The 25,276-nt window shown below is 42.2% G+C and overlaps 1 protein-coding gene across 5 annotated transcripts in view; it reads left to right on the top strand.

Annotated features, from left to right (window-relative positions):
• MYH10 (myosin heavy chain 10) overlaps window positions 1-25,276 on the top strand; it is a 139,658-nt gene that overhangs the window by 928 nt on the left and 113,454 nt on the right. For 2 of the 5 annotated variants that reach the window (XM_081219265.1, XM_081219261.1), the window contains exons 2-3: window positions 6,176-6,551; window positions 20,573-20,729. In XM_081219265.1, the coding sequence (XP_081075391.1) occupies window positions 6,176-6,551; window positions 20,573-20,729 (533 nt within the window). The other 3 variants (XM_081219264.1, XM_081219262.1, XM_081219263.1) reach the window with 3 other exon arrangements.

Raw genomic sequence — 25,276 nt, 5'->3', positions numbered from 1 at the left:
GGTGGGTGTCCCCGGGGGTCCCGCGAGCCTGTGCTTGCCTCTCGGGAGGGGAGGGAGTCCTGGGGCGGGCTGGAAAGCGCCATCCGGGTTGGGGGTGGGGGAGCGCTGGACGGGGAGGGCCACTGGGTGGGTTAGGCCGGGTCCGGCATCCCGAGTGCGGTGAGGGGTTCGCCGAGGGCTCGGAAGGCGGGCGGCGCGCCGTGACCTGCGGGGTGAAGGGACCGGAGGGCAGGGCTGCGCACGGCCCGGGAGGCGTGCGGCGGCGGGTGAGGGTCTCAGCAGCCAGCCGCCGGCTTGGGGAGGGTCGGGCTCCGCTGGTCCCGGGGGAGCTGGGCGGGAGAGCGGGGGGGCGTCTTCCCAGGCGCTTTGGGGACGGCGGGGGCCGGGGGTGGACGCCCGGCCAGGCCCGGGCGGTTTGGGGGGGGCGAGGCGGGAAATGTGGCGGGGGCGCGCTGCAGCAGGGCGGTCGGGGGGGGAGGGTCAGCCCTCGCCTCGGGATCCCTTTATTGTGTAAGTGATCTGGGCATGGCTCGGCGCGGAGTCTCTTCCTGGCCTTCTGCAGTGGGGGTCACACCCTGATCCCATAAAATCGGCCTGGAATGGGGTCGGAGGGAAGTTGAAGGCGCGGAGTCCCGGCGTCCGCGGGGGCTTTGTGGGCCTGAGGTGGGCGGATGCGGCCCGGGGACCGGCGAGGCCCCCAGCCTGGCCTGCCTGGTAACTAGGGCCTTGGGAAGGAGGTTGGCGACTCTGGTCTGAGCTCGGCTGGTGAGTTTTGGGTAACGTGGCCTCTGCCTATGACCGTTATCTCTGTTCCTTGGGGCCTCTGCAGTTCCCTTCGAGATCACTGCGGTGGATGGAAGGGGGTGGGGTGGGGTAGGGGAAAGCAGGCAGGGTAGATCCCGACTGCAAATGAAACAAAGACTGCTGTTTTCGCTGAATAATATAATACCAAATATAATACTTCGGCTTTGCTGAGATTTTTGTTTTTTAACATTGAAGCTGAGGATTCTTTGAGTCAGGCTTAATTATTCTTGATAGTATCTCACTCTGGAAAACTTTAATGTATTTATTGTTTCATTTCCTTCATCAATCCACCTTTATTAATTACTCTTTCAGTTCCATGCTTTTGATGTTTAAGTATGCCCTGTCTGTCACGGACTCTGGAAAAGTGGCCATTTTATGCAGCTCCTTACTTCTGCATCTTAAATTCAGTTCTTCCTCGTCCTTATCTGGAGAAAGCATATGGTGTAATTGTGTGATATAGCACTAGCTTTTGCTGCAAAGGGATGTGACCCGAGAGGTTGGCTTTTTATTTGGGCTCCTTAGGGAAATCATTTCAGTGAAGACAGGCTGGATGGAAGGTGAGATGGAGGAAATTTTGAAGGGCACGTTGTATGGTGAAAGACTATAGGCTTCAGCGGATGATGTACTTACTTGTCATATAGGAAGAATAAAAATTCCTGGTGTCGGCTCCACGTTTCAGAAACATTTAACACGGTGTAAAGATACTCACAGAGGTGGCTTGGGCCATGAATAGCGATAGTGTCCTTTTGCACTTAGTTTGTATTTCTGCTCATTTGGTTGAACAGAATTCTGATAAATGAACAGACTTGCAGGTCTCTGTAATGTAAGTGACCTCTGTGGTAGCGTTACACAAATTGGGACAATTCTGTTTTAGCTTATCGGTCTTAGAGAGATGCGCTATCATATGGATCCCTTATCCATCATTTTTGTTTAGCTTTTTATATGCAAGATATTCATAAAACTGTTTTCCTGTGCCTGTACCTATAGTAGGTGCTGGGAGGCAGTCGAGAAGTTTCCTGGGTGATATTTCATTGAGAGTCTAAAATGGCCTTGGAGATGGAGCCCAGGGGTGTGTGTGTCTAAAAGCAAATGAAGGGGATGGGGCTTTGGCTCTGTAGGGAGCTAATTTGTGCACAGATAAATGATTCACCTGTAATTAGGCAGTTATTTCAGATGACACCAAGAACCTTCAGATTCTGTCTGTTGCAAAGATGTTCCTATTTATTCCTTTTTTTCCCCAATATAGGTATTTTTTTCTATAAAATGCAAAGCCTTTGCTAGATTGTGCTAGTGCGTTCATTGGCCAAGCCTGTATTCTTTTTTTTTTTTTTTTCTGGCGGCTTGTGGGATCTTAGTTCCCAGACCAGGGATCGAACCCCGGCCCCCGGCAGTGGAAGCGCAGAGTCCTGACCACTGGACCGCCAGGGAACTCCCTGAGCCTGTACTCTTGAAGCCACGATTGATAATTGATCGAGAGGCAGTATGTAGTGTAGTACATGCCCTTCAGAATTTTCTCCTCCTCACCTTCCATCCTTGTAGCATGTGCTCCGGAGCTGAACTGAGTTTACTCCCAGCTCTGCTCCGCGTTAGCTCTGTGACCTCCAGCCAGTTATTGGCTTTCTCTGAACCTTGAGTTCCTCATCTGTAAAATGGAGATATTAATAGTACCTACCACGTAGGGCTGTTGTGAGGATTAAGAGTTAATACATACATAAACTGCTTAGAATAGTGCCTGGCCATGATTAGTGGTATATAACAACAGTATCTGCTGTTTTCAAAATTCTAGTATTATCCTTTCCGAAAGGCAAAGCATGTGGGAGAGGTTTCCCTATTAAATACCAGCATTATCAAGATTAGGTACCCAATGTACAATGGAATGAAAAAAATACAACATATTTGGCAACCACAAGTGAAGAGTTAAGATGAACAAAACATCTTCACCGGCCTCAGGGACTCTGTCAACTATACAAGGGTTTGAGCACCTACTACCTGAGTCCTCTGGTACAAAGGCGAGGGAGGCTAAGAAGAATGCCAGGAGAGCGGTACAAAATGTTAGGAGAAGGAGAAGGATTAAATTGCCAGGTTGACCTGAAGAGAGCTTCTGAAAGGGTGGCGTTGGGTTAGGATTTGAAGGAATGGTTAGCTTTTGGTGGTGGAGGAGAAGCTGAAGCTTACAGTGAGGGTCGGGACCATTCATGTAGTATTGACCAATAGGTATATAGAGGCCCTCCTGTGGACCAGGGGGTAAGCTCACCGTATGACAAAGACAGGAAACCATCCTCATAGTGTTTAGTTAGTTGTAGAAAACTCTGGAAAAGTAAAAATTAAAAGTAGTTTGTGGGCTTCCCTGGTGGCGCAGTGGTTGAGAGTCCGCCTGCCGATGCAGGGGACACGGGTTCGTGCCCCGGTCTGGGAGGATCCCACATGCCGCAGAGTGGCTGGGCCCGTGAGCCATGGCTGCTGAGCCTGAGCGTCCGGAGCCTGTGCTCTGCAAGGGGAGAGGCCACAGCAGTGAGAGGCCCGCCTACCGCAAAAAAAAAAAAAAAAAAAAAAAAAAAGTAGTTTGTGATCCCACTACCCAGTGAAGACCCAATGACTATTTGTTTCTTTTAAAACAAAAAGAAAAAAAAGTGTTTATGTAATCCCCCCCCACACAAAATCAGGAGCATATTGTAATCACACTATTGTGATCTATTGTGGGTTTTTTTCCCTTATATTAAATGATAGGTGGTTCCCCACCTAGAAAAAGTACATACTGATAAATTTAAAATGTGTTGATTTGATCAAATAATTTATAAATCTGTGATTTACTTTAAAAAAAAAGAAAAAAGACCTGCCCTAGAAATGACCCGTTAAGTTACTGTGATTTATAGTCATTTGCTAAATCTAAGCATATAATTACATGTCTAATGTAAAAGTAAAGAAATGTGTGCATACATACAGGCAGCAAGGCAGTTTCTGAAGTGTTGTATGGGGTATACAGTTTATACCTAATAAGAATAAGAGTAACTTGTTATCGTATTTTGTTCTAGTTGGATATTTTCCCTTTTAAGAGACTGTCCTTCCTAAGGCAGAGTGTGTGTCCTATTGTCTGTATCCACATTCATCCAGGATGATTCCCATTTCAGAGCCATCCTCTTCCTAGCAGTGGGTAGTGAGTGTATGTATAGGTTGGGAAGACAGAAAACTTGTTAATAATCTTAGCAGTGCAGTCCGGAGAGGTGATGGGTTTTTGAAGCCGTTCTTCAGAATGTACATGTGTGCATGAATATTTTCTCTATTGCCCTCTCCCACATGGATGCCTAAGAAGGCAACTGCAAGTATAGTTAGAGAGCATATTAGCAATTCTATCGGTAGAAGTCTTAATGTTACATGTTTTGTGATTTTTTGTTTGTTTTATTCTGTTTTGTGATTTTTGTTTTATCCAAGTGTATACTCCTTAAAACGTTAGCATATCCTTTAAATCAGGTTATGAATTCGTCTAAAACATTGGTTTTCAACCTTTTTTTCTACTCCTACATACCTGGTAGTAACAGTGGTTCACCATGGCAACCAGAGAACTGTGGAGGAATGGTTCTCAAAGTGTGGTCCAGCATTATCTGCAGCATCTGGGAGTTTTTGTTAGAAATGCAAATTATCAGGTCCTCCACCCCAGACCTACTGAATCAGAAATTCTGGGAATGGGGCCCAGCGATCTGTATTTTAATAAGCCCTTTAGGTGTTGCTTATGCCCTTGCCAAAGTTTGAGAACCATGCTCCAGGGCATGAGTGTTTGTAATCCTTTGCATTGTAACAACCAGTTTCTGAAGAATCTTAGCTATTTGATTCTAGTACCTTCTTACTGGGACTGAAAGGGCTAGTATCTTGTACCCACTATCAGTGTTTAGTGTTTTAGGACAAAGATAAATAGATCCCTTTAAGAATCTGAAGAAAGTTATACGTGTTCTCCTCAGAAAAGCACAGATATACAAAAAAGTTGTACAACGTTTTTAGACCATTTCAGTGATTTCATGGAGCTTGAACTTTGTCTACAGCCTGGAGGTTAAGAACCTCTTAACAACTTTGGATGACTTTATGATTTCCCTTGCAGCCTTCCATTCTCTTGCCTACCAAGAATCCCCATCATTTTGGGGAGAGGGAAAAGTTGGGAGGGTTTGATGGTTACTCACTTGCCTTCTTGCATTGATTTGGATGAGATTTGTAACAACCTGGAATTTGGAGTAATAACAGAAGTATTTAATGATGGTGTGGGATTCCAGAAAGATGTTGTCAGGCAGGAATGATGAGTCACATCAGAAAGGTGAGTGACGAATGTAAATCCTGTCCTGTGATCCAAAAAGTCAGTCCCACAAGTATAAGAGGAGAAATAGCTTCAAGGACCATGAGTGGAGCTTTCGCTGACAGTTCCTTGTGAACCAACCGTAAATGAGCACAGTAAATCACTTAGGTCTTGAGATACTGTTCCTTGTAAAAGTCACAGAAGCAGTGCTTTCCCCAGTGTGGCCTAAGGCTGTGAACAGTTCCTTTTCTTCTGCACTGGTCAGACTGTGTCTGGAATATTCTGTTTGCTTCCAGTCCCCACACTCTAAAGGGGCATGGAGTCTGTTTAGAGGCGAGAGACCAGAGTGGAGGAGTGAGTCCTGATGAAGGACGGGATGCAGGAGAGGAACCAGCGGGGAGCAGCTGCGGGCCTGGGAGTGGAGACCTGAACAGCCCCCATCACATACTTGAAAGGCTGGGTGTGATGCCAACTTACGCTCATCCCCTGTGGTCTTGTGATCACACTGAGGCCACATGGGCCATAGCGAAGCTGCAGGGGGCTGGCTTGGGGTAATTGTAGGGAAGAACGTTGAGTCTGTTGTCTGAAGGTAGGATGGGAGGCACATTCTAGACCTGAGGGTCGGTCTGCTGGCAGCCACCGTGCGTTTCTGTGGCTATCAATACATCCTGGTGGTCCAGCAGCACTCCATGGGCCTTTTGTCATGAAACTTTGTTTTCTTTTTCTTCCTTTTCCTTTCCCTTCTTAAGTCCCTTTTAATTTGTGGTGAGGGTGAAACAGGAGATGGAGAGGGAAAAAAGGGTGAAACTGGAACTTTGCTTTTCCTTCCTGCTTGTTTTCCAGCCGTCAGTGACAGGCTACGTCTTGAGTGGTCCTCAGACGACCAGAGTCATCATTTGTGGTCACGCCTGAAATTTACCTTGGAAACCCAGTTAGTACGGCCATGGAGAGGGCTACCCCAGCTCCTTCACTCAAAGTTCACGCTTTCTGTTTACCAAAGCGTTTGTTTTAAGTTTCTTAGAAGAGTAAAATTTGTGAACCATAGTATATTTTGAAATATCTGACTTTGTCCTCCTCCTCCTCTTCTCGCAGAGGCAATCGCTCTTGGATCCTCCTGTTCACAATGGCACAGAGAACTGGACTTGAAGATCCAGAGAGGTATCTCTTTGTGGACAGGGCGGTCATCTACAACCCTGCCACTCAGGCTGATTGGACGGCTAAAAAGCTAGTGTGGATTCCATCAGAACGCCATGGTTTCGAGGCAGCTAGTATCAAAGAAGAGCGGGGAGATGAAGTTATGGTGGAGTTGGCGGAGAATGGAAAGAAAGCAATGGTCAACAAAGATGATATTCAGAAGATGAACCCACCTAAGTTTTCCAAGGTGGAGGATATGGCAGAATTGACATGCTTGAATGAAGCTTCTGTTTTGCATAATCTGAAGGATCGTTACTATTCAGGACTTATCTATGTAAGTATGCCCTCTGAATAATCATGTGCAGTGGTGACCGGGAATTCATGGAAATTATACATACTGTCCTAATCAACGTGGAATACCCACATACTCTCTGTCTAACATGTCTGTTTCTATTAAAGGTAGAAAGATTGTCCCTTGCTTACCCAAGTCTTGCTTTGCTTTAAATCTTAACACAGAATTTTAAATAATCCAATCTGCAATTAAATAGACTAAAATGGTATTTGAGACTTTTGTGTAGTGGTGCTCTGGAGCCTAATAAGAGGGGGGAGAGCGTGTGGCAGAAAGATAAGGGAATTTAATATGGTAATAAGAGTTGCATTAGTGGTAGGATACAGACGGCAGATTGGTAGGAAATCCAGTGTATATCCAGGGGGTATAAAGTGGCGGGGCTGCAAGCTTAGAGGTTTCAGCAAGGAGCAAGATCAAGGTCATTGGGTACAGGGAAGTCGGAACGCTGAATGCTGAGGTTTTTAAGAGGAAACAGTTCAGGGTGTGATTGAGGCTGGGGTTGTCCTGTGGTTAGCAGTTGACACATGTGTCACAGTTGCTGACGGTGTTGTGACCATATAGAAGTTCCCGAAAGTAATAAGGGATCGGGTTGAGAGGAAAATGCAAGCCAGATACTGAAAGAATCTCTAATGCCAAAAGAGGCTTGAAGGGATGGTGGACACGGGTGGCAATGATTTAAAGAAGGCAGGATAATTAGCAGCAACATGGATGGACCTAGAGATTATCATACTGAGTGAAGTAGGTCAGAAAGAGAAAGACAAATATCATATGATATCACTTATATGTGGAATCTAAAATATGACACAAATGAATTTATCTACAAAACAGAAACAGACTCCCATACATAGAGAACAGACTCGTGGTTGCCAAGGGGAGGGGGCGGGGAGGGACGGATTGGGAGTATGGGATTAGTAGATGCAAACTATTATATATAAGATGGATAAACAACAAGGTTCTACTGTAGAGCACAGGGAACTATATTCAATATCCTGTGATAAACCATAATGGAAAAGAATATGAAAAAGAATGTGTGTGTGTATAACTGAATCACTTTGCTATACAGTAGAAATTAACACAACATTGTAAATCAACTATACTTCAATAAAATAAATTTTAAAAAATAAAGAAGGCAGGGTAGATAGAATGTAGATTTAGAATGAAGAGAAGTAGAGGGAAAGGTTGACACTGTAATGGTCTGAATTTGGAAAAGAAAAGTTGAATTTTATGCAAAGAGTGTGGTACTAACGTCCATGTATAATTCAGAACTTCAGCAAAGCAGAAGTCGTTTTCCCATAGAATTAGTTTATTTAGTGGATGTTTACTGAGCACCTACTATGTTCTAGGTGCTGGAGAGAGTGTGGTGAACAGGCCAGGCCAAATCTCTGCCTTTGTGGTACATCCTGTATGGAAGTACAACAGGGCTGTGGGATGGCTTTCCCTAGCGGGTCAGGGAAGGGCTCTTTGAGAAGGTAGCATGTGAGCTGGAATCTGACTGATAGGAGGGAGCTAGCTGTGGGAACATCTGAGAATGAGTAGTTCATTCATGACCTTTGCCAGAGTAGTCTGAATCAAGCCTGGTGGTCTCTTTTATTTTATTTTTCCTCTGTGAGTTAGGATGCAAAGTAAGGGTAAGAGGCACCAGGGTCGGGAAGGTGGCTTGAGAATGCGTAAGGTTTGGAAAGGGGAGGAAGCCAAGGATAAGAAAACAATTGGAGATCAGCTTGGTGCTTTGTGACCACCTGTAGGGGTAGGATAGGGAGGGTGGGAGGGAGGGAGACGCAAGAGAGAAGGGATATGGGAACAGATATATATGTATAACTGATTCACTTTGTTATAAAGAAGAAACTAATAAAAAAAAAAGAAAACAATTGGAGAGCAGCATTGGGAATCCAGCTGAGACTGAATAACAGAATGTGTAAGGTGGCCACATTTTTGTCTGGAGAGAAAGGAGTGGAGAGAGGGAGTGAGAAAACTGGGAAATAAAGAGATTGTGGTCAGATCATTATGTTGACATCTGAGATTTGAGAGGTGGATCAATTTTGGATGATACTTGGTTCGGTGAATTGCGAAGGGCTGGAAATGCAGGGACATAACCAAAAAGCTGTGGAGTGCTGTGCTCTGGAAAGGAGCCTGTCTGCCCCCTGACCCCACCTTGCCCTCCAGGGCTGCTGCAGGGAGGAGAGAGGAGGGAAAGAGAAAGGGGAAGGAAGTTGTGGGTAAAAGGGAAGGAGGAGGGAAAAAACAATTTAGTTTATTTGTAGCCATTTCTCATGATAATTCTAAGACTTTGCAAGTATCTTTTATTGAGTTTGTTTGATTTTTTTCCAGCTTAATTCAGGGACAACAGGAGTGAATTTCTGGGTTTCTTTTCAAAGCATGGCCCCCTGGGCTTTACAGAAGGAGAATCTGAGTTTTTTCTTTTTTCAAAATTTATTTATTTATTTATTTTAGCCTACGTTAGGTCTTCGTTGCTTCCCGTGGGCTTTCTCTAGTTGCAATGAGTGGGGGCTACTCTTCATTGTGGTGCACGGGCCTCTCATTGCAGTGGCTTCTCTCGTTGCAGAGCATGGGCTCTAGGCACATGGCCTTCAGTAGCTGCAGCACGTGGGCTCAGTAGTTGTGGCTCACAGGCTCTAGAGCGCAGGCTCAGTAGTTGTGACGCACGGGCTTAGTTGCTCCGCTGCATGTGGGATCTTTCCGGACCAGGGCTCAAACCTGTGTCCCCCGCATTGGCAGGCAGATTCTTAACCACTGCGCCACCAGGGAAGTCCCTGAGTTTTTTCTTGAAGTACTAAGGTCACAGCAGAGGTGAGGGTTTGGGAGGATCACACCTTCAATTAGTAGGGTGGAGAAAGGGTTCCTATGGAAGATTCACGTTGGAGCCCTTGACTCTAAAGAAACCTACTAAGAGAGTGGGGCTGTGGACGGCCGTGGCTGCTGAACATTGAGTGAAGGGTGTAGTATTGGGCTTTGGAATTTACCCAGCACTTGAGATTGATTAATTGAGGTACCATGGTATAGACACTATAATAACTTGGATAGGACCTTTGGGACATATTTCTTTTTTTAAAAAAATAAATTTATTTTTATTTATTTATTTATTTTTGGCTGTGTTGGGTCTTTGTTGCTGCACACGGGCTTTCTCTAGTTGCGGCAAGCGGGGGCTACTCTTTGTCGCGGTGCACCGGCTTCTCATTGTGGTGGCTTGTCTTGTTGTGGCTCGCGGGCTCTACAGCGTAGACTCAGTAGTTGTGGCTCAGAGGCTCCAGAGCGCAGGCTCAGTAATCGTGGCTCATGGACCCAGTTGCTCCACAGCATGTGGGATCTTCCTGGACCAGGGCTTGAACCTGTGTCCCCTGCATTGGCAGGTGGATTCTTAGCCACTGCACCACCAGGGAGGTCCATTGGGACATATTTCTATAGATAAGACATAACATGTTCATTTAGGTAAGTTACCTACAGGTTTGGTTATGTTATTTCCTTCTATTTTCTTTGGATTTAATCTCCCCAACTTCTACCTTCTCAGATCATTAATTTTCATCTTCTTAATAAAACTACTTAAAAACTGCATATGTCTTCTCTACTACGTTTTAGCTTACTTCACACATTTTGACATGTAGTATTTTTAGTGTTCAGTTCTAAATATTTTCTAACTTCTATTATTTCTTATTTAACCTATGAACCATTTAAAAGTATACTTTTAAAATTCCTAAATGTTTTTTAAGTTATCTTTGTGTTATTGATTTTTAAGTTAATTGCATTAATATAGTTCATATAATAACACTCCTTGTTTTTGTGAGACTTGCTTCATGTAGCATATTGTCAGTTTTTATGAGTGTTCTGTATGTTGGTTAAGAATGTGTTTTCTGTTGAGTGTGGAGTTCTATATGTGGCCATTAGACTAAGTTTTTTAATTGTGTTTAAACTTTACTAATTTCTGTCTTCTTGGTCTGTTGATTATTGAGAAGTGTCTTAAAATCTCCCAGTGTGTTTTCTCAAACTAAGAATGCATTCCTTAAACATATAGTTTAGTTTTGCCTGTTGATGAATTTTTATATGAATGCATCTCTTAATACATACCTTTTTGTGTCAGTATTGTTGCTCAGCATTACAATTCTAAGATTCACCCATATTACCTGTGTCGATGTAATTCAGTTGTTCTCAGAGGTGCTCTAGAGACTCCTAGGGTTTCTTTAAGACCCTTTCATGGGATCCTTGAGGTCAAAACTATTTTCATGATTACTGAAGACTTTATTTGCCCTTTTATTGTTGACATTGGTACTGATGGTGTAAAAGCAATGGTGAGGAAAACTGCTGACACCTTATCGTGGGTACAAGCAGTGACCCCAAACTGTACTGGTGGTCATACTAATCCAGTTTCACTCCAGAATGTCTTTGGTAAAGTAGGAGGAATGATTGAATTTATTTCAGCTCTTGAGAACACATCTTTTTTTTTTTTGCGGTACGCGGGCCTCTCGCTGTTGTGGCCTCTCCCGTTGCGGAGCACAGGCTCCGGACGCGCAGGCTCAGCGGCCATGGCTCACGGGCCCAGCTGCTCTGCGGCATGTGGGATCTTCCCGGAGCGGCACACGAACCCGTGTTCCCTGAATCGGCAGGCAGACTCCCAACCACTGCGCCACCAGGGAAGCCCGAGAACACATCTTTTAATATTCTGTGTGATAAAATGATAAGTATGCATAAAGCGCTTCTGCTGCATATTGAACCAGGATGGTTGCTTTGAAAAAAAGCACGTGTGTAACTATTTGAGTTGCAAACTAAACTTGCTACTTTTTTTTTATAGAATACCTTTTATTTGATAGAATGGCTGATAGATAAGCTTTGATTAATTCACACTGGGGTATTTGGCAGACATTTTCTTGAAAATGAACAAAGTGAGCCTGTCATTTTAAAGGAAACAATTGAATGTATTTGTTGACAATGATAAAATTTGAGTTTTCACATGAAAATTAGAATTACTATCTGACACTGTGAACTTGACAGCTTGTCAACACTTAAAACCTTCCTGATGAGATCAAAGGCAATATTAATGAATGTGATTTTTTTTTTTTTAATGTCATATAGTGTGAAATGTCATCATTTGGAAGACTTGAACAATTCATTGAACCAGAGTTTTCCAAATGATGTGTACATGATGTTACAAAATCATGCCTGGGTAAAAGATTCATTCACCTGTGCAAGCTTAGCCAATGGATTTGATGTATGTAACAGAGTATGAAAAGTTCATTGACAGGGTGTCAGATGCTACATTGAATCTAATCTTTAAGAAATTCTTACTTGTCGAGTTTTGGTGTAGTATCGAAGAGGAATATCTATAATTACATGAAAAGGCTGTTAAACTACTCCTCCCTTTTCCAGTTAAATATCAGTGTAAGGCTAATTTCATCTGTTTCAGTCAAAACAACATCACAATAGACTGAATGCTGAAACAGAGTGTTGAGTGTTTTCTATTAAGAAAATTGAGTGTTTTCTATTAAGCCAGACAATAAAAGATTTGCAAATATAAAACCGTACCACTCTTCTCACTTTTATTTTGGAAAACAAAAGGTTATTTTTCATAAGAAATGTTATTTATTGTTATTTTTAAATGAATAAATACACATTTAAAAACTATGTATGTACGTATATTTGTATAAAACTATGTAAAACAAAAGATCTTTAGGATCTTTAACAATTTCTAAGAGTGGTAAAGGGCCCTGAACTATAAAAGTTTGAGTATTTTGTTCCTTTTTATGGAATGTAATGTTCCATTGTAAGATTTTTGACCCAATTTATTTATCCTCTCAACTGTCTTTGGACATTTTTTTTTCCAGTTTGTGGCTATTATTGTACAAACAGTGCTTCAGTGAACAGTTTCGGACATGTCCTGGTGCACATAAGCATGGCTTTCTATAAGGTATATAACTAGGAGTGGAATTTCTGGGTGATATAGGACATGCATATCTTTAACTCATCTTCAGCTTTTCTAGATAATGCCTGTTAGTCAGATTCCAGCAGGAAAAAGAAGGCCCTCTAACTAGGTATTCTGTGAATTTAATAAGGGGACGATTTACAAACATGTGAATAGAGTTTAGAAAACAGATGCAGAAATGTTGCAGTATCCCAGCACTGGTGATGGCCGAGAGCCCTGGACCCATCTTCATCTTTAAAGGAACAAAGAGCTGTACCTCAGCTGGGAGAGGATGCCGTGTGGAGAGGGCTTCCTGGTAGGAATTGTGGCCGCCTTTAGAGGGAAGCGGACAACTAGCAGGGAGGGGCCTGGGGGATAAACATCCTGACTTCATTCTCCCCCTACCCTCAATCTCCTGCTGCCTAACTCAGTTTGAAGCCAAAGGAGAAGGGAATTTGGTGATATATTTCTTAAGGTCAGCCTCAGTTCCATTTGGAATTTAATTTTGTGTATGGTATAAGGTAGGGGCAAGGTTAATTTTTTTTCCCCAAATGGCTATCCAGTTGACCCAGTGCCACTTGTTGAAACATAGCCCTCTCTCCACTGCTCTGAAGTGCCACCTTTGTTGTAAATCAGATGCTCATAAATGTGTACTTGACTACCTGTTCTGTTTCATGGGTCTGTGTGCCTATCCTTGGGCTGATACCACATTGTCTTGATAATTACAGCTTTATACTATGGCTTGGTATCCAGTATGGTAAGTTCTCTCATTTGTGTTCTTTAAGATTGTTCTGGTTGTTAGGTCCTTTGCATTTCAGTATAATTTCAGAACCCACTTGTCAGTTTTTCATACACACATACACACACACACACACACACAACCTTATTGGAATTTCTATTGGGTTTTTGCTGATTCTGTAGTTCATTTTGGAGGAGAAATGAGATCTTTACAATATCTGTTCATCTAGTTCATTTATTTAGTTCTTAATTTTTCTCAATATGTTTTAGGGTTTTTTTTGTAGAGGCCGTGTATATCCTTTGTTGGATTTATTTTTTGTAGGATTTATTTTTAGGTGTTTGATTTTTTTAATGCTATTTAAGTGGTGTTTTAAGCGGTGTTTTAGTTTTTATTTTTTAAATAAATTTATTTTTGGCTGTGTTGGGTCTTCGTTGCCGTGCTCGGGCTTTCTCTAGCTGCAGTGAGCGGGGGCTACTCTTCCTTGCGGTGCGCGGGCTTCTCATTGCAGTGGCTTCTCTTGTTGCGGAGCACGGGGCTCTAGGCTCGCAGGCTCAGTAGTTGTGGCACACGGGCTTAGTTGCTCCACGGCATGTGGGATCTTCTGGGACCAGGGCTGGAACCTGTGTCCCCTGCATTGGCAGGCGGATTCTCTACCACTGCGCCACCAGGGGCGCCCTAAGTGTTGTTTTTAAATTGTTAACATTAGGTAGAAATACAGTTGCCATGTTTTTTTACAGTTAACTTTTGTATATTGACTTTATATTCACCAACCTTACTAAGTTTATTTATTGATTATAATAGTTGAGCTGAGGATTCTTTTGGATGTTGTGTTGAACACACTCATGGTGTCTGCAGATAATGACATTTTTATTGTTTCCTTTCTAATTCTTGTACATTACTTTATTGCATTGTCTAAGAAGTGTAAATGTTTGTTGAATAGTAGTGGTTATTGGAGACATCTTTGTATCATTCCCGATGTCAGAGGGAAAGTTTTCAATATTTCACTATTAAGAAAGACTTGTTTTGTTTTGAATATTTTTAAATTAGGTTCAGGGAAGTTTCCTTTTGTTCCTAGTTTTTAATCCTGCATGGATGAATTTTTAAAAATACTGATTGGTTGTTAATTTATCACATGTTTTTCCAGTTTCTGATCAGGTGATAGTGTGATTTTTCTGGTTATTTTGTTATTGTAGTGAATTATATACTATATTTTTTAGTGTTAAGACTAACCTGGCAAGGACCAAGTATTCTTTTTATGTATTACTGGATTCCTAGATTTTGTCTGCTGATATTTTGTTTAAAGTTTTTGCATCTATATTCATACATGAGATTGACTTAAAAATTTCCTTTCTTATGATGTCCTTGTCATATTTTGCTATCAAGATTATGCTGGCTTTATAAAATGAATCATGGAATATTTTATCTTTGTATTTTCTCTGGAAGAGTTTGGATAAGATTGATGTTATCTCATTTTAAAATAATGATATAGTTTCCTTTGTGGGGAAGTTTTTCTTTCATAGATATAGAATTTTTCAGATTAAAAATTTTGGGTATCAGTTTTGATATTGAGTTTTTCTGGAAATTTGTCTATTTCATGTAAATTTTCAAATTTATTGGCATAGTGTTGTTCAAAATACCCTCTTTTTTCCTGTAGGATTTGTAGTGATGTTCTCTCTCACTCCTGATACAGATAATCTGCTCTACCCTTTTTAAGATGAGCTTCACCAGAGGTTTATCAGTTTTACTAATCTCAATCATGTCTTAATTACTTGAGCATATTATTGTCCAAGTGTAATAATACAAGGCAATAAAAGTAGACTCACAGGGAACCCACATATTATCTTGGATTTTAGTCACAACTGTTGCCTTACGTGCCACTTCCTGTATATAAAATTGTGAAGTTAATTTGAGGCTCTGCATGATATCAAGCTAGTTCTAGAGTTTTGCTCTGGGCAGGCAGTTAGATGAAGGGGATCGAGCACGTGTAGATCGGTCAGGGATTTACATCCTTCCCAACTGGGCTTTGGGCTGGTCTATTTCTGGTATACTCTAAACTCTCAGGGTGTAGCAGTTAGGGTCCTAGCTGAACGCCTGGGGTATTTACCCTCCTCCGGAGTAGCTTTTTTTTTTTTTTTTTTTTGAAACCAAGGTCTGTTGTGCTGTTGAATTTCCCATAGTCTGGATTTTGTTGATTGCATACCTGTGGTGCCTTCTGTAAACTGGTAGTTGGATGCAGCACCTTGGTCTGATTCAGATTCAGGACGCACAGGATGCCAGCTGTCTCTCAGTTTACAATGTTGAGATGGATCAGTGACTCAGTTTGGGCTTCGTCAGCCTGATTTGTGCTTTAGGAATGTCTACCTTCACCTAAGGGTTTTAGAGCCAGTGGTGGGCACTGTCCTGATCCATCATTTCATTAGGAAGCAAAATGGTGATAGTCTAATGTCATCATTCCTTCTGTTATTAATAGCTTGATGAATTTTTTTTTAACTCAATGTGTATTACAGCACCTCCCCGCCCCAACCAGGCACAGACAGTTTTCTTCAAGTTTATTTTTGATTACTGTTCTTTTTACAGAATTTTGACCTTTTTTCCTCCCTAAGGAGCAATGATTAATATTTTACTTATCCTTTCTTTGCTCTCCATGTTCATCTTTCCTCTATGTCTTTTTTTTTTTTTTTTTTTTTGCGGTATGCGGGCCTCTCACTTTTGTGGCTTCTCCCGTTGCGGAGCACAGGCTCCGGACATGCAGACCCCGCGGCCATGGCTCACGGGCCCAGCTGCTCTGCGGCATGTGGGATCCTCCTGGACCCGGGCACGAACCCGTGTTCCTTGCATCGGCAGGTGGACTCTCAAGCACTGCGCCACCAAGGAAGCCCTCCTCTATGTATTTTTAAAATTGGTTTTATCTTTGTACCTTCTTTTATTATTTACCTTTGTTTTATCTTTCTTTAAGAGTCCATGTTGTATTACATTCTGTTGCAGCCATAAATCTGTTCCCTAAAGTTTTCTTTTAGCTTATTTTGTAGAGAATGTCCAGAGGTCATTTCTCTCTCTGAATATTCTGGAAGATGATCTTTTCCTTATTACATAGGGTTGTTGTCTTTTAAATACACATGTGAATTTTATCTAGGTGTGGTGTTTGCAAATGGTGTGAGTGACCTATTCTTTCTTCTCTTCCTTTCCTTTCTGGGCGGTGGTCTGATTTCTTCTGAGAGCTGCGGTCGGGGTGTAGGTTGGAGTGATGCTCCCAGTTCAATCCCCTGTTCCTAATAAGAGACTGTTGTATCTGCTCTATTGCACTGATATCTATACTTGCCTCTGTTTCCTGGTTCTCTAATCCTTCAAAGCTATGAAGTAATAATGTATATGCATATCCCTGTTTTCTTAGACTGAGGCCTGCCCTAAAGGATAGCAACATTTCCCAATACTGGATAGGAGATGGGCATTCCGGGCAGAGTGATCAGGATATGTAGAAGCCTGGAGGCATAAAGCAGCACAGACTGTTAGGAAAATTTCAAGGTTGTTTTGGTGCTAATATTTTTTTTTTTTACATCTTTATTGGAGTATAATTGCTTTACAATGGTGTGTTAGTTTCTGCTTTATAACAAAGTGAATCAGTTATACATATACATATGTTCCCATATCTCTTCCCTCTTGCATCTCCCTCCCTCCCACCCTCCCTATCCCACCCCTCTAGGTGGTCACAAAGGTGCTAGTATTTTTGTATAATAACTGTTACTTGGTGTCTTAAAGCCTTTGCAAACTTCTTCAAGGCTTTGCAGTTCTTCAAAATGTTCTCATGGCTTTAGGATTCCAGTGTTTCCAACTGTTCAGTAGGCATTCGTTCTCCCAGGCTCCCTTATTGTAATGAATCTCCTTTTTTTTTTTTTTTTTTTGTGGTACACGGGCCCCCCACTGCCGCGGCCTCTCCCGTTGCGGCTCCGGACGCGCAGGCCCAGCGGCCATGGCCCACGGGCCCAGCCGCTCGGCGGCATGCGGGATCCTCCCGGACCGGGGCACGAACCCGCGTCCCCTGCATCGGCAGGCGGACTCCCAACCACTGCGCCACCAGGGAAGCCCTGAATCTCCTTTTAACGTGCCACAATCTCAATGTTAAAAGGGGATTCAGTATCTTTCCCCACAAATCAAATGATTTTTCCCGTCCACCCGTTACTTTTCCATCTCTAAAGCTTGACAACCTTGGAGTCATCTTTAACTTGACGACCTTGGAGTCATCTTTACCTTGAGCCTTGAATGGTTTTCTCTATTCAGAGTCCTGACTGCTGTTGAATCTCCAGCCCGCTTTCTTCATGACTCATCCCTGCTCCGTTTTCGTCTTGTTTTTCTCTCCTGTAGGCCTGTTACTGTGCCTGGAGAGGTCTCTACCTCCTGCTTCCCACCTCTTGCCCCTTCGGTCTCTTTTCCACATGGCTGCCAGGTTTATGCTGTTTCAGGAATGCCTCTTTCCTTCCATCACTCTTCTCTCCTGAACCTCTGATACCTGATCCCCCGGAGTGGACAAAATCTGCCTGTCTGGGCTCTTTTCTCTCACCTTCCACAGAACAAACTGTTGTCAGCTAGGCTGCGCTTCACTCTGCCGTGGATATACCCTGCCACCAAGTTTTACATTCTTACTATTTTATTTTTAAAAAATTTTAAATATTTATTGATTTGGCTGCTCCAGGTCTTAGTTGCGGCATGTAGGACCTTTGTTGCGGCATGTGGGCTCTAGTTCCCTGACCAGGGATCGAACCTGGGCCCCTGTATTGGGAGCACTTAACCACTGGAGCACCAGGGAAGCCCCACATTCGTACTATTTTAATAGGAATTCCTTTATCCCTCCTTTTGACCTAATAGTCTTTAAAAGAGACCCTCTAGGTCTGGACTTAGTACCTAGTTGTACGGTTTCTGACAAGATGGCCATGACCTTCAGTGGGGTTTGTCGTGTGTTCCGCTCCAGAGTTTCTCTGTTTAAAAGGCTTGTTCATCTTTCTTTTTTTGTATCACTCTCTTTTTGGTGCCTTATATTATGTCTTGTTTGCTTTGTGTATCTTTATTGTCTTCATCCCCTAGAGCATGTAAGAAGGTGCTTAGTATCTTCTGCATGTATTCAAATGCTTAATAATGACATTTACTTTGAACTTAAGGCCTCCAGAGAAATTAACAACACATCGCCCTCCTTCCATATGACTTGGGGAAGACAAAAGTGGTACAGTACTGGTTCAGTGCAGGAGCCCAACATTTGAGCTAATTTTCAAGATTAGAAGCTTAGCTTTTTAAGCACTTCAATTTACTATTTCCACTTAAACCTCTATTACTGCTCCTCTTTGGCAAGCATAGGATACTGATGATTATTCAACCTTGTTTTTTGATGACTTACTCATATTTGTGAGATTTACTCATCTCTGTAATCTTAGTCCTCAGAAAAGTCCCCAACACATGATAGACACACATGTTGGAATGATTTCTGGTTACAAATGTCATCATTAGGATCTGTTACCATGCCGTACATGCTATGGGATGTTAAACTGAATTGGCGTATTTTAACTTCCTTGGAGGTTTTGGGTTTTTTTGTTTTGTTTTGTTCTGTTTTGGCAGTCTGTAATTATTTTCCTCTTACAAAAGAAAGTGAAATGCAGAATTTGTAGCTTCATGATCGACTTTTATCTCATTTTTGAAGAAAAAGTGGAAGTTGTATATATAACAGTTCATTGAGATGTGTAGTTACGATTTGTCAAATTTCCGTGTGTAAATTAAACTCAAAAAAAAATTAAAATGTTGAGATTGCCTCTCCTTAGTTTTCTCACCCTTAATAAAATCTGTTTTTATTGTCTCTCGTTACCTTTTTGTCCTGTGGGTGGCAGAGAGAGGCTGGCCTAGTTAGACTAGAGACTCGCTTGGTGGAAGGTGCCAGGCTGCTGGGTGGGTGGCCTGAGAGCCAGCCCAGGTTCTTGGAGGTGTGATGCCGGACATGAGAAAGCCAAAGGTTTCAGGCCCAGCTGTCACCCAGGGAGGGGCAAGTAATTACTGTGGCCTCAGGCAAACAGTAATCAGTTCAGAAATCAGGCAAACAGCCCAAATCAGTGAGCTCAGAGCAGGGCCCTTGCTTGCCTTTGTCTTATTCCCAAGCACTAATCTAGGTAGGAAGTGCATTCCACATCCCGAGCCTGGGTTGGGAGGGAAGCAAAGATAAAGGAGAACAGCTGCGGTGGTAGTTCTGATCACTTAAACTTTTTTTGGCCTCCTTTCTCTTTTCAGCATCATTCACTGCAGCGTTCAGAATAGAGTGAGCTCGGCAGTGCCTCCTGGTGGCCACTGCCGGGGCTTTCAGCCTTTCTGAACACAGCTTGTTGGTTAGAAGCCCCTCGGTACTCCCTGGGGAGCTGAGCACCAGTGGTCCTCGGCCTTTTCTAGGATCCTCTTGCCTTTAGATTTAGAATCACCCGAGGTAAAGGGTCTGCTTCCCGGTGCAGCTGAGGTGCCTTCAGCCCCGCCAGGACTGGAGCATCTGGCAGCAATCCTAACCGCTCTTGATTTTCCATAATTCCCAGAGTCAGTTCTCAGAAATCATTCCATGTGAATTAAAAAAACCCCAAAGGCAAAAGTGCTCCTAGTATTAATTCTGAGTAATGATTACCCTACTGATGAGGAAGGCTTTTATCTTCTAGACTAGTGGCTCTTAAAATTTTTTGAGGGCCCCCAAAGAGCTTTTGTTTATATTTCATGATATTTACTGTGTTTAGAAGGTAAAACACAAATTTTAAATATTTATCAACTCATTTAAAAATAAACCTATAACAAGTTGACATAAATTATTTTTATGAAAAAAACCCTATATTTTCCAAAGCAAAAAAAAATTAGAAGAGTAAAAATGTTTTACACTTAAGAAAAAAAACCTTTAATAATAACCTTTCCAGATAATTGTGGATATTCTCCTTTGATACTGTACCCAAACTTGGCCACCGGTATTTCCTTAAAGATGAGTTGCAACGTGGAATCTGAAACTACCTTAATGAACTTTTCATACCTCGCACACTCATGAGAGAATGAGTGTGAAAAAGCAAATGACATGTTGTTTGAATAATGACCCGTGGCTTCATGAAGCATATATTATTATTTCCATTTGACAGATGAGGGAATTGAATCTAGGAAGTACCACTTAATAGGCTCTCTGTGGGAGAACTACTTGTGGTTTGGAATTGCCCATTATGGGTGAGATTTAATTTTAGGGATAGACTAATTGTGCAAATGATAAAGGTCCCCTGTTCAAATTACTGTGTGGTTTGTCTCCTGATTGGATCCTGTGGATATATGCAGCTTTTTTTTAACACTGTATTTTATTTTTATCTATTCTAGACCTATTCTGGACTCTTCTGTGTAGTCATAAATCCTTACAAGAATCTTCCCATTTACTCTGAGAATATTATTGAAATGTACAGAGGGAAGAAACGTCACGAGATGCCTCCACACATCTACGCCATATCTGAATCTGCTTACAGATGCATGCTTCAAGGTAACTGGAAATGTTAGAATACTACTCAGAATTTCTTAAATGTAATTTGGTTTTTTTTAGACTGTCTCAATCTTTTCTACAGAGGGCTTTACTTTTTTTTTAAGATTAAAAAGAAAAGTGATAGATGTTTATTGTAGAAAAATTGTGAATTCTTAAGATTAGACTAGGCAATATGGCCATTTCCTATAGGCATCCGGTAAGTGTGCTCGGTGGTTCATAAATACTTCATGTTAATTTTTCTGTTAAGAAGCATCTAGTTTTTATATATGTTTGATCTCTCCACCACAAGACAGTATAATCAAAGCTCTACTGCATTAGTTTTTAAAACCAACAGGAAGAATAATAGAAAAGGTGGATGCATCATTGGGGAAAGAAAGATTATAAAATATTTTTTATTTAAATGCATGAAAAAGGACACAACAAAAGTTAAACAGCATGTGTGGAGTTGGTGGATTTTGATTGTTTTCTTTTTGGGTTTTGAATGAAATATAAATTTGAAGAGTCCTTAATTGCAATTATGGCTTCAGACACAATGATTTATGGAGGAATTTTTTTTGAAAACTAGAATGGAGCAGTTTTGAATGCATTTAACGTTATTGTGTAACAAGACTGCATTTTTTTTCCTTTTAAATTTTTAAAAATTTTAATTTTCTTGAAGTATAGTTTGATTTACAATGTTGTGTTAATTTCTGGTGTACAACAAAGCGATTCAGTTATACATATACATGTTCTTTTTCTTTTTTTTTTTTATTTTGGTCACGCCACGTGGCTTGTGGAATCTCAGTTCCCTGACCTGGGATTGAACCTGGGCCCCGGCAGTGACCTGACCCCGGTGGCCCCTAACTACTAGACCACCAGGGAACTCCTTTATATATTCTTTTTCCTATTCTTTTCCATTATGGTTTATCACAGGATATTGAATATAGCTCTCTGTGTTATACAGTAGGACCTGTCAACAAGACTGCATTTAAACGTGGGACTTCCTAGCACTATGTGAAATCTTCTATAGTAACTCTCCCTCTCTCTCCTTTTATTTTTTTTAAAAATGAATTCTGTAAAATAAAATAAAATCTACGAGGTCTTCAGGAAGCAGAGTATGTTGCATCCACCTGTCATCAAATCTCAGGTCCTGGAAAGGCTGCCTGGGTGCTGGGTCTAAAGGGTAGTGTGAGGGAGTTAATATGCATTTCCTACTCAGGTATCATTTGGATGCTTCTTATATACCTGGTCCTCGGAGGCAAACAGGAAGTGCTTTAGGACTAGAATAGTGGCATAGATGGGTAAGAAGAGGTTCAGAATCCAAAATGAGCTTAGACTTAAAAAAGGTTCAATTTAATAACCCTTTCTTAGGTTCAGAGCCAAGAATGTTAAGAAATGGCCACGACTGTGATAAATTGCAGTCAGGTGATGGAGAAGGAAAATCATCAGCTTTTTGTTTTGTGTCTCATTCTGTGTCTCCATTAGGGAGAATGATCTTTACGTGCAGAAAAGTATTTGTATGAATGAGCAAACTGCCTTATATGGGAGAAGAAATTGGCCAAAGTACACTCCTCCTCTGATTGAATGCATATTTTCTCTTCTAAACAAATACATTCTCACAACTGAGATTACTGAACCCTTGTTCTTTGAAGTATTATATAGAACAGGAGTTTCCAGAAGGCTGGGATGGTCTCACATTATATAATTCTAATTTTTAAAAAGAGGAAGAAGCTCCCCTTTATATTAAGCTCAAGAGCTCCCACTCTTGAGCTTACTATACCTGCCAGGAAAGATTCTAGAATCTACTGTTAATAGTCTAGAAACAGCATGAAAATATTCCTCACATTACTTTACACTGAGTAGGAAGGGAAATATAGTAGACAGTGTTATCAGAGAATTAGGACTTCTCCATGGCGTTCCATGGTCCCTGTGATCTCCTCGTGGTTGGATGCTGCCAAGTTGTGCCTGAGATGCTGATTAATGATAGAGGTTGGCCAGGCGTCAGGGTGTGCACCAAGGGGTTTGTGCCCTTTCCAACATTCTAATCAATATACTTGAAGACGTAGGATGCATGCCTGTAAAATTTATAGATGACATGAAACTGGGAGGAAAAAGAAATACACTTGATGAAAAGAAACATAGTTTTTAAAAGCTCTTGACAGGTTGAATGGTGAATTGACTCTAGTTAAGAGGGATAAATGTTAATGCCCCACTACTGGGTTTCCAAACCAACTATATGAATACAGAATGAGGAAGATGTGGCTTACCAGTATATGGTATGATTAATATCATCACTAATGCTAGAATGAACCTGTATTGAATATTATTATGTGCCAGGCACTGGGCTAAATGCTTTATGTGTATTATTTAATCCACAACAATCCTATAAAGTAAATAGAATTGCCGTCCCTATTTTGCTGAGGCACAAAAAGTTAAATAACTTGACCAAGAAAATGTAAATAATAAGAGGTATGAACGAGGATTCAAAACCAAGACAACATGACACATTCTTATCCACAATCACAAACTGCCACTTGAAAGTTAAAAGAATTAGTTGATAGTTTTGATTACATAGTAATTTAAAACAGACAATAAAAAACAAAAAAACCCCACTCTAACCAATTCCACTGTATTTTATTCTATAAGTAGGGAGCTACCTGCTGATATAGGATACAACACAGTCGGGTGGGACGTCTGCTAGAGCAGTCAGACAACAGTCAACAACATGCAACTGCTCATGAAGCTCAGACCAGCTACCAATGCTCATCCGTCTAGGTTTTCAATTACAAACGTGAGCAAATAGCTAAACATCAGTGGGCCTATGAAGAGGACCTGTAGCTTGACAGGAGACCATGTGGAGGATTCAGAGCAGATGGTCCTACTGAACAGAGTTTGGTTTTTTAACACAAAAAACAGAAGAGAGCTTCATTTTTTTTCTTAACTTTAGATTCTAGGGGATATTGCATCAATAAAATGCAGAAGGACTTCCCTGCTGGTCCAGTGGTTAAGACTCCGTGCTCCCAGTGCAGGGGGCATAGGTTCGATCCCTGGTTAGAGAATGACGATCACAACATGCTGCATGGCGCAGCCCCCCAAAAAACAACCAGTGGGACTTTAAAAGAAAAAAAATACAGTGTGTGCCTGGCACATAGTAGTTGTTCAAGAAATATTGATTGACTGCATGCATGAAAGTAGAGTCATTGGACATAAACTTGCTTGCAAAAATCACCAACTCTGAAAGCGTGGGATAGCAGAATTGACATAATTGGACTAAAGCAATGAATTAGCAGACCGACTCAAGTAGTTCTTCCAGAATACACAACAAAAAGAAACTGATGGAAATTATGGCAGAAAGAGTAGGAAATATGATATATACTCTACATATGTATAGACATGGTATAGACTCTCAGGGGCCATGAGAGAAGTGATACTTTTGAAAAAGTTTACCAGAACTGAAGAAGGACTTGAGTCTTAACACTGAGAGGGTTCACTAAGCCCCAGGCAGGAATCTTTTTTTTTTTTTTTTTGGCAGTACTCGGGCCTCTCACTGTTGTGGCCTCTCCCGTTGCGGAGCACAGGCTCCGGACACGCAGGCTCAGCAGCCATGGCTCACGGGCCCAGCTGCTCCGCGGCATGTGGGATCTTCCCGGACCGGGGCACGAACCCGCGTCGCCTGCATCGGCAGGTGGACTCTCAACCACTGCGCCACCAGGGAACCCCAGGCAGGAATCCTGAAAGGAGACACATGCCTGGTCTAACACAGCGTGGTGTGGATAGGGCAACATCAGGTGATCTCGGTGGAGAGGGCGTCAGCGGGCTCAGACTTCTCATTCGCAGTCCTGCATGTTAGAAACTGAACGCAGCACACTGAGAGACCTGTGCCCGGTAGGTAATCATGTGAGGGGACCTAAGGCTATTACTATTCCAGGCTCCCCCAGCACCCCGTGCGCTCCTCCTCCTCTGCCCTTCCCCGTGGCTGTCCACTCCAGCCAGCTTCCACTCAGTAGCAGCCAACACTGCCTCCCACCTTCTGTTGACCTAGACAGATGTAAAGGCAAATTTTGCTGTTAACAGTAGTTGCAGGGGCCCCCATGCATATCTAAGACCTGAGATTCTACCTTCTTCCTGGAGTCTTAGAATGAAATCCACATCTCCTTGTTCTTTTGTCTCCCAGTCACATCTTCCTTTCCGCAATGCTCTCTTTTCATTTCTGCCTCAGGTAACTCCCACTCTGTGATGTGCAAACTTCCCTATGTGTTCAATGGCTTCTTCAAGTGTTTTCTTTTCCTCCGGGCTTTAACTGAAACTTGGCTTTCCCCTGAGTATGGGCCCTCCACTCCGATCCTATGCGCTAGGAGATGGGGTCAGTGTCCTTACTCGCAATGCATCTGCTGGACTATTAACAAATACTCTTTCTCCTTGAAAACACTGCCCCTCCTCTGCCTGCCCCTCATCGCTTGTAGCAGCTTTCTTCTGGGTTCCCCTCCTCCCTCCTCCTCCCCTCCCGCCTTAGTGCATCTGACCCCCAACACGTGGTTGTTTCCTCCCTGCCTCAAGCCCTGCCATAA

Source organism: Mesoplodon bidens, assembly GCF_964165515.1.
Source record: "Mesoplodon bidens genome assembly, chromosome: 19".
Lineage (NCBI taxonomy): Eukaryota > Metazoa > Chordata > Mammalia > Artiodactyla > Ziphiidae > Mesoplodon > Mesoplodon bidens.
This window is presented reverse-complemented; position numbering and strand designations above follow the sequence as displayed.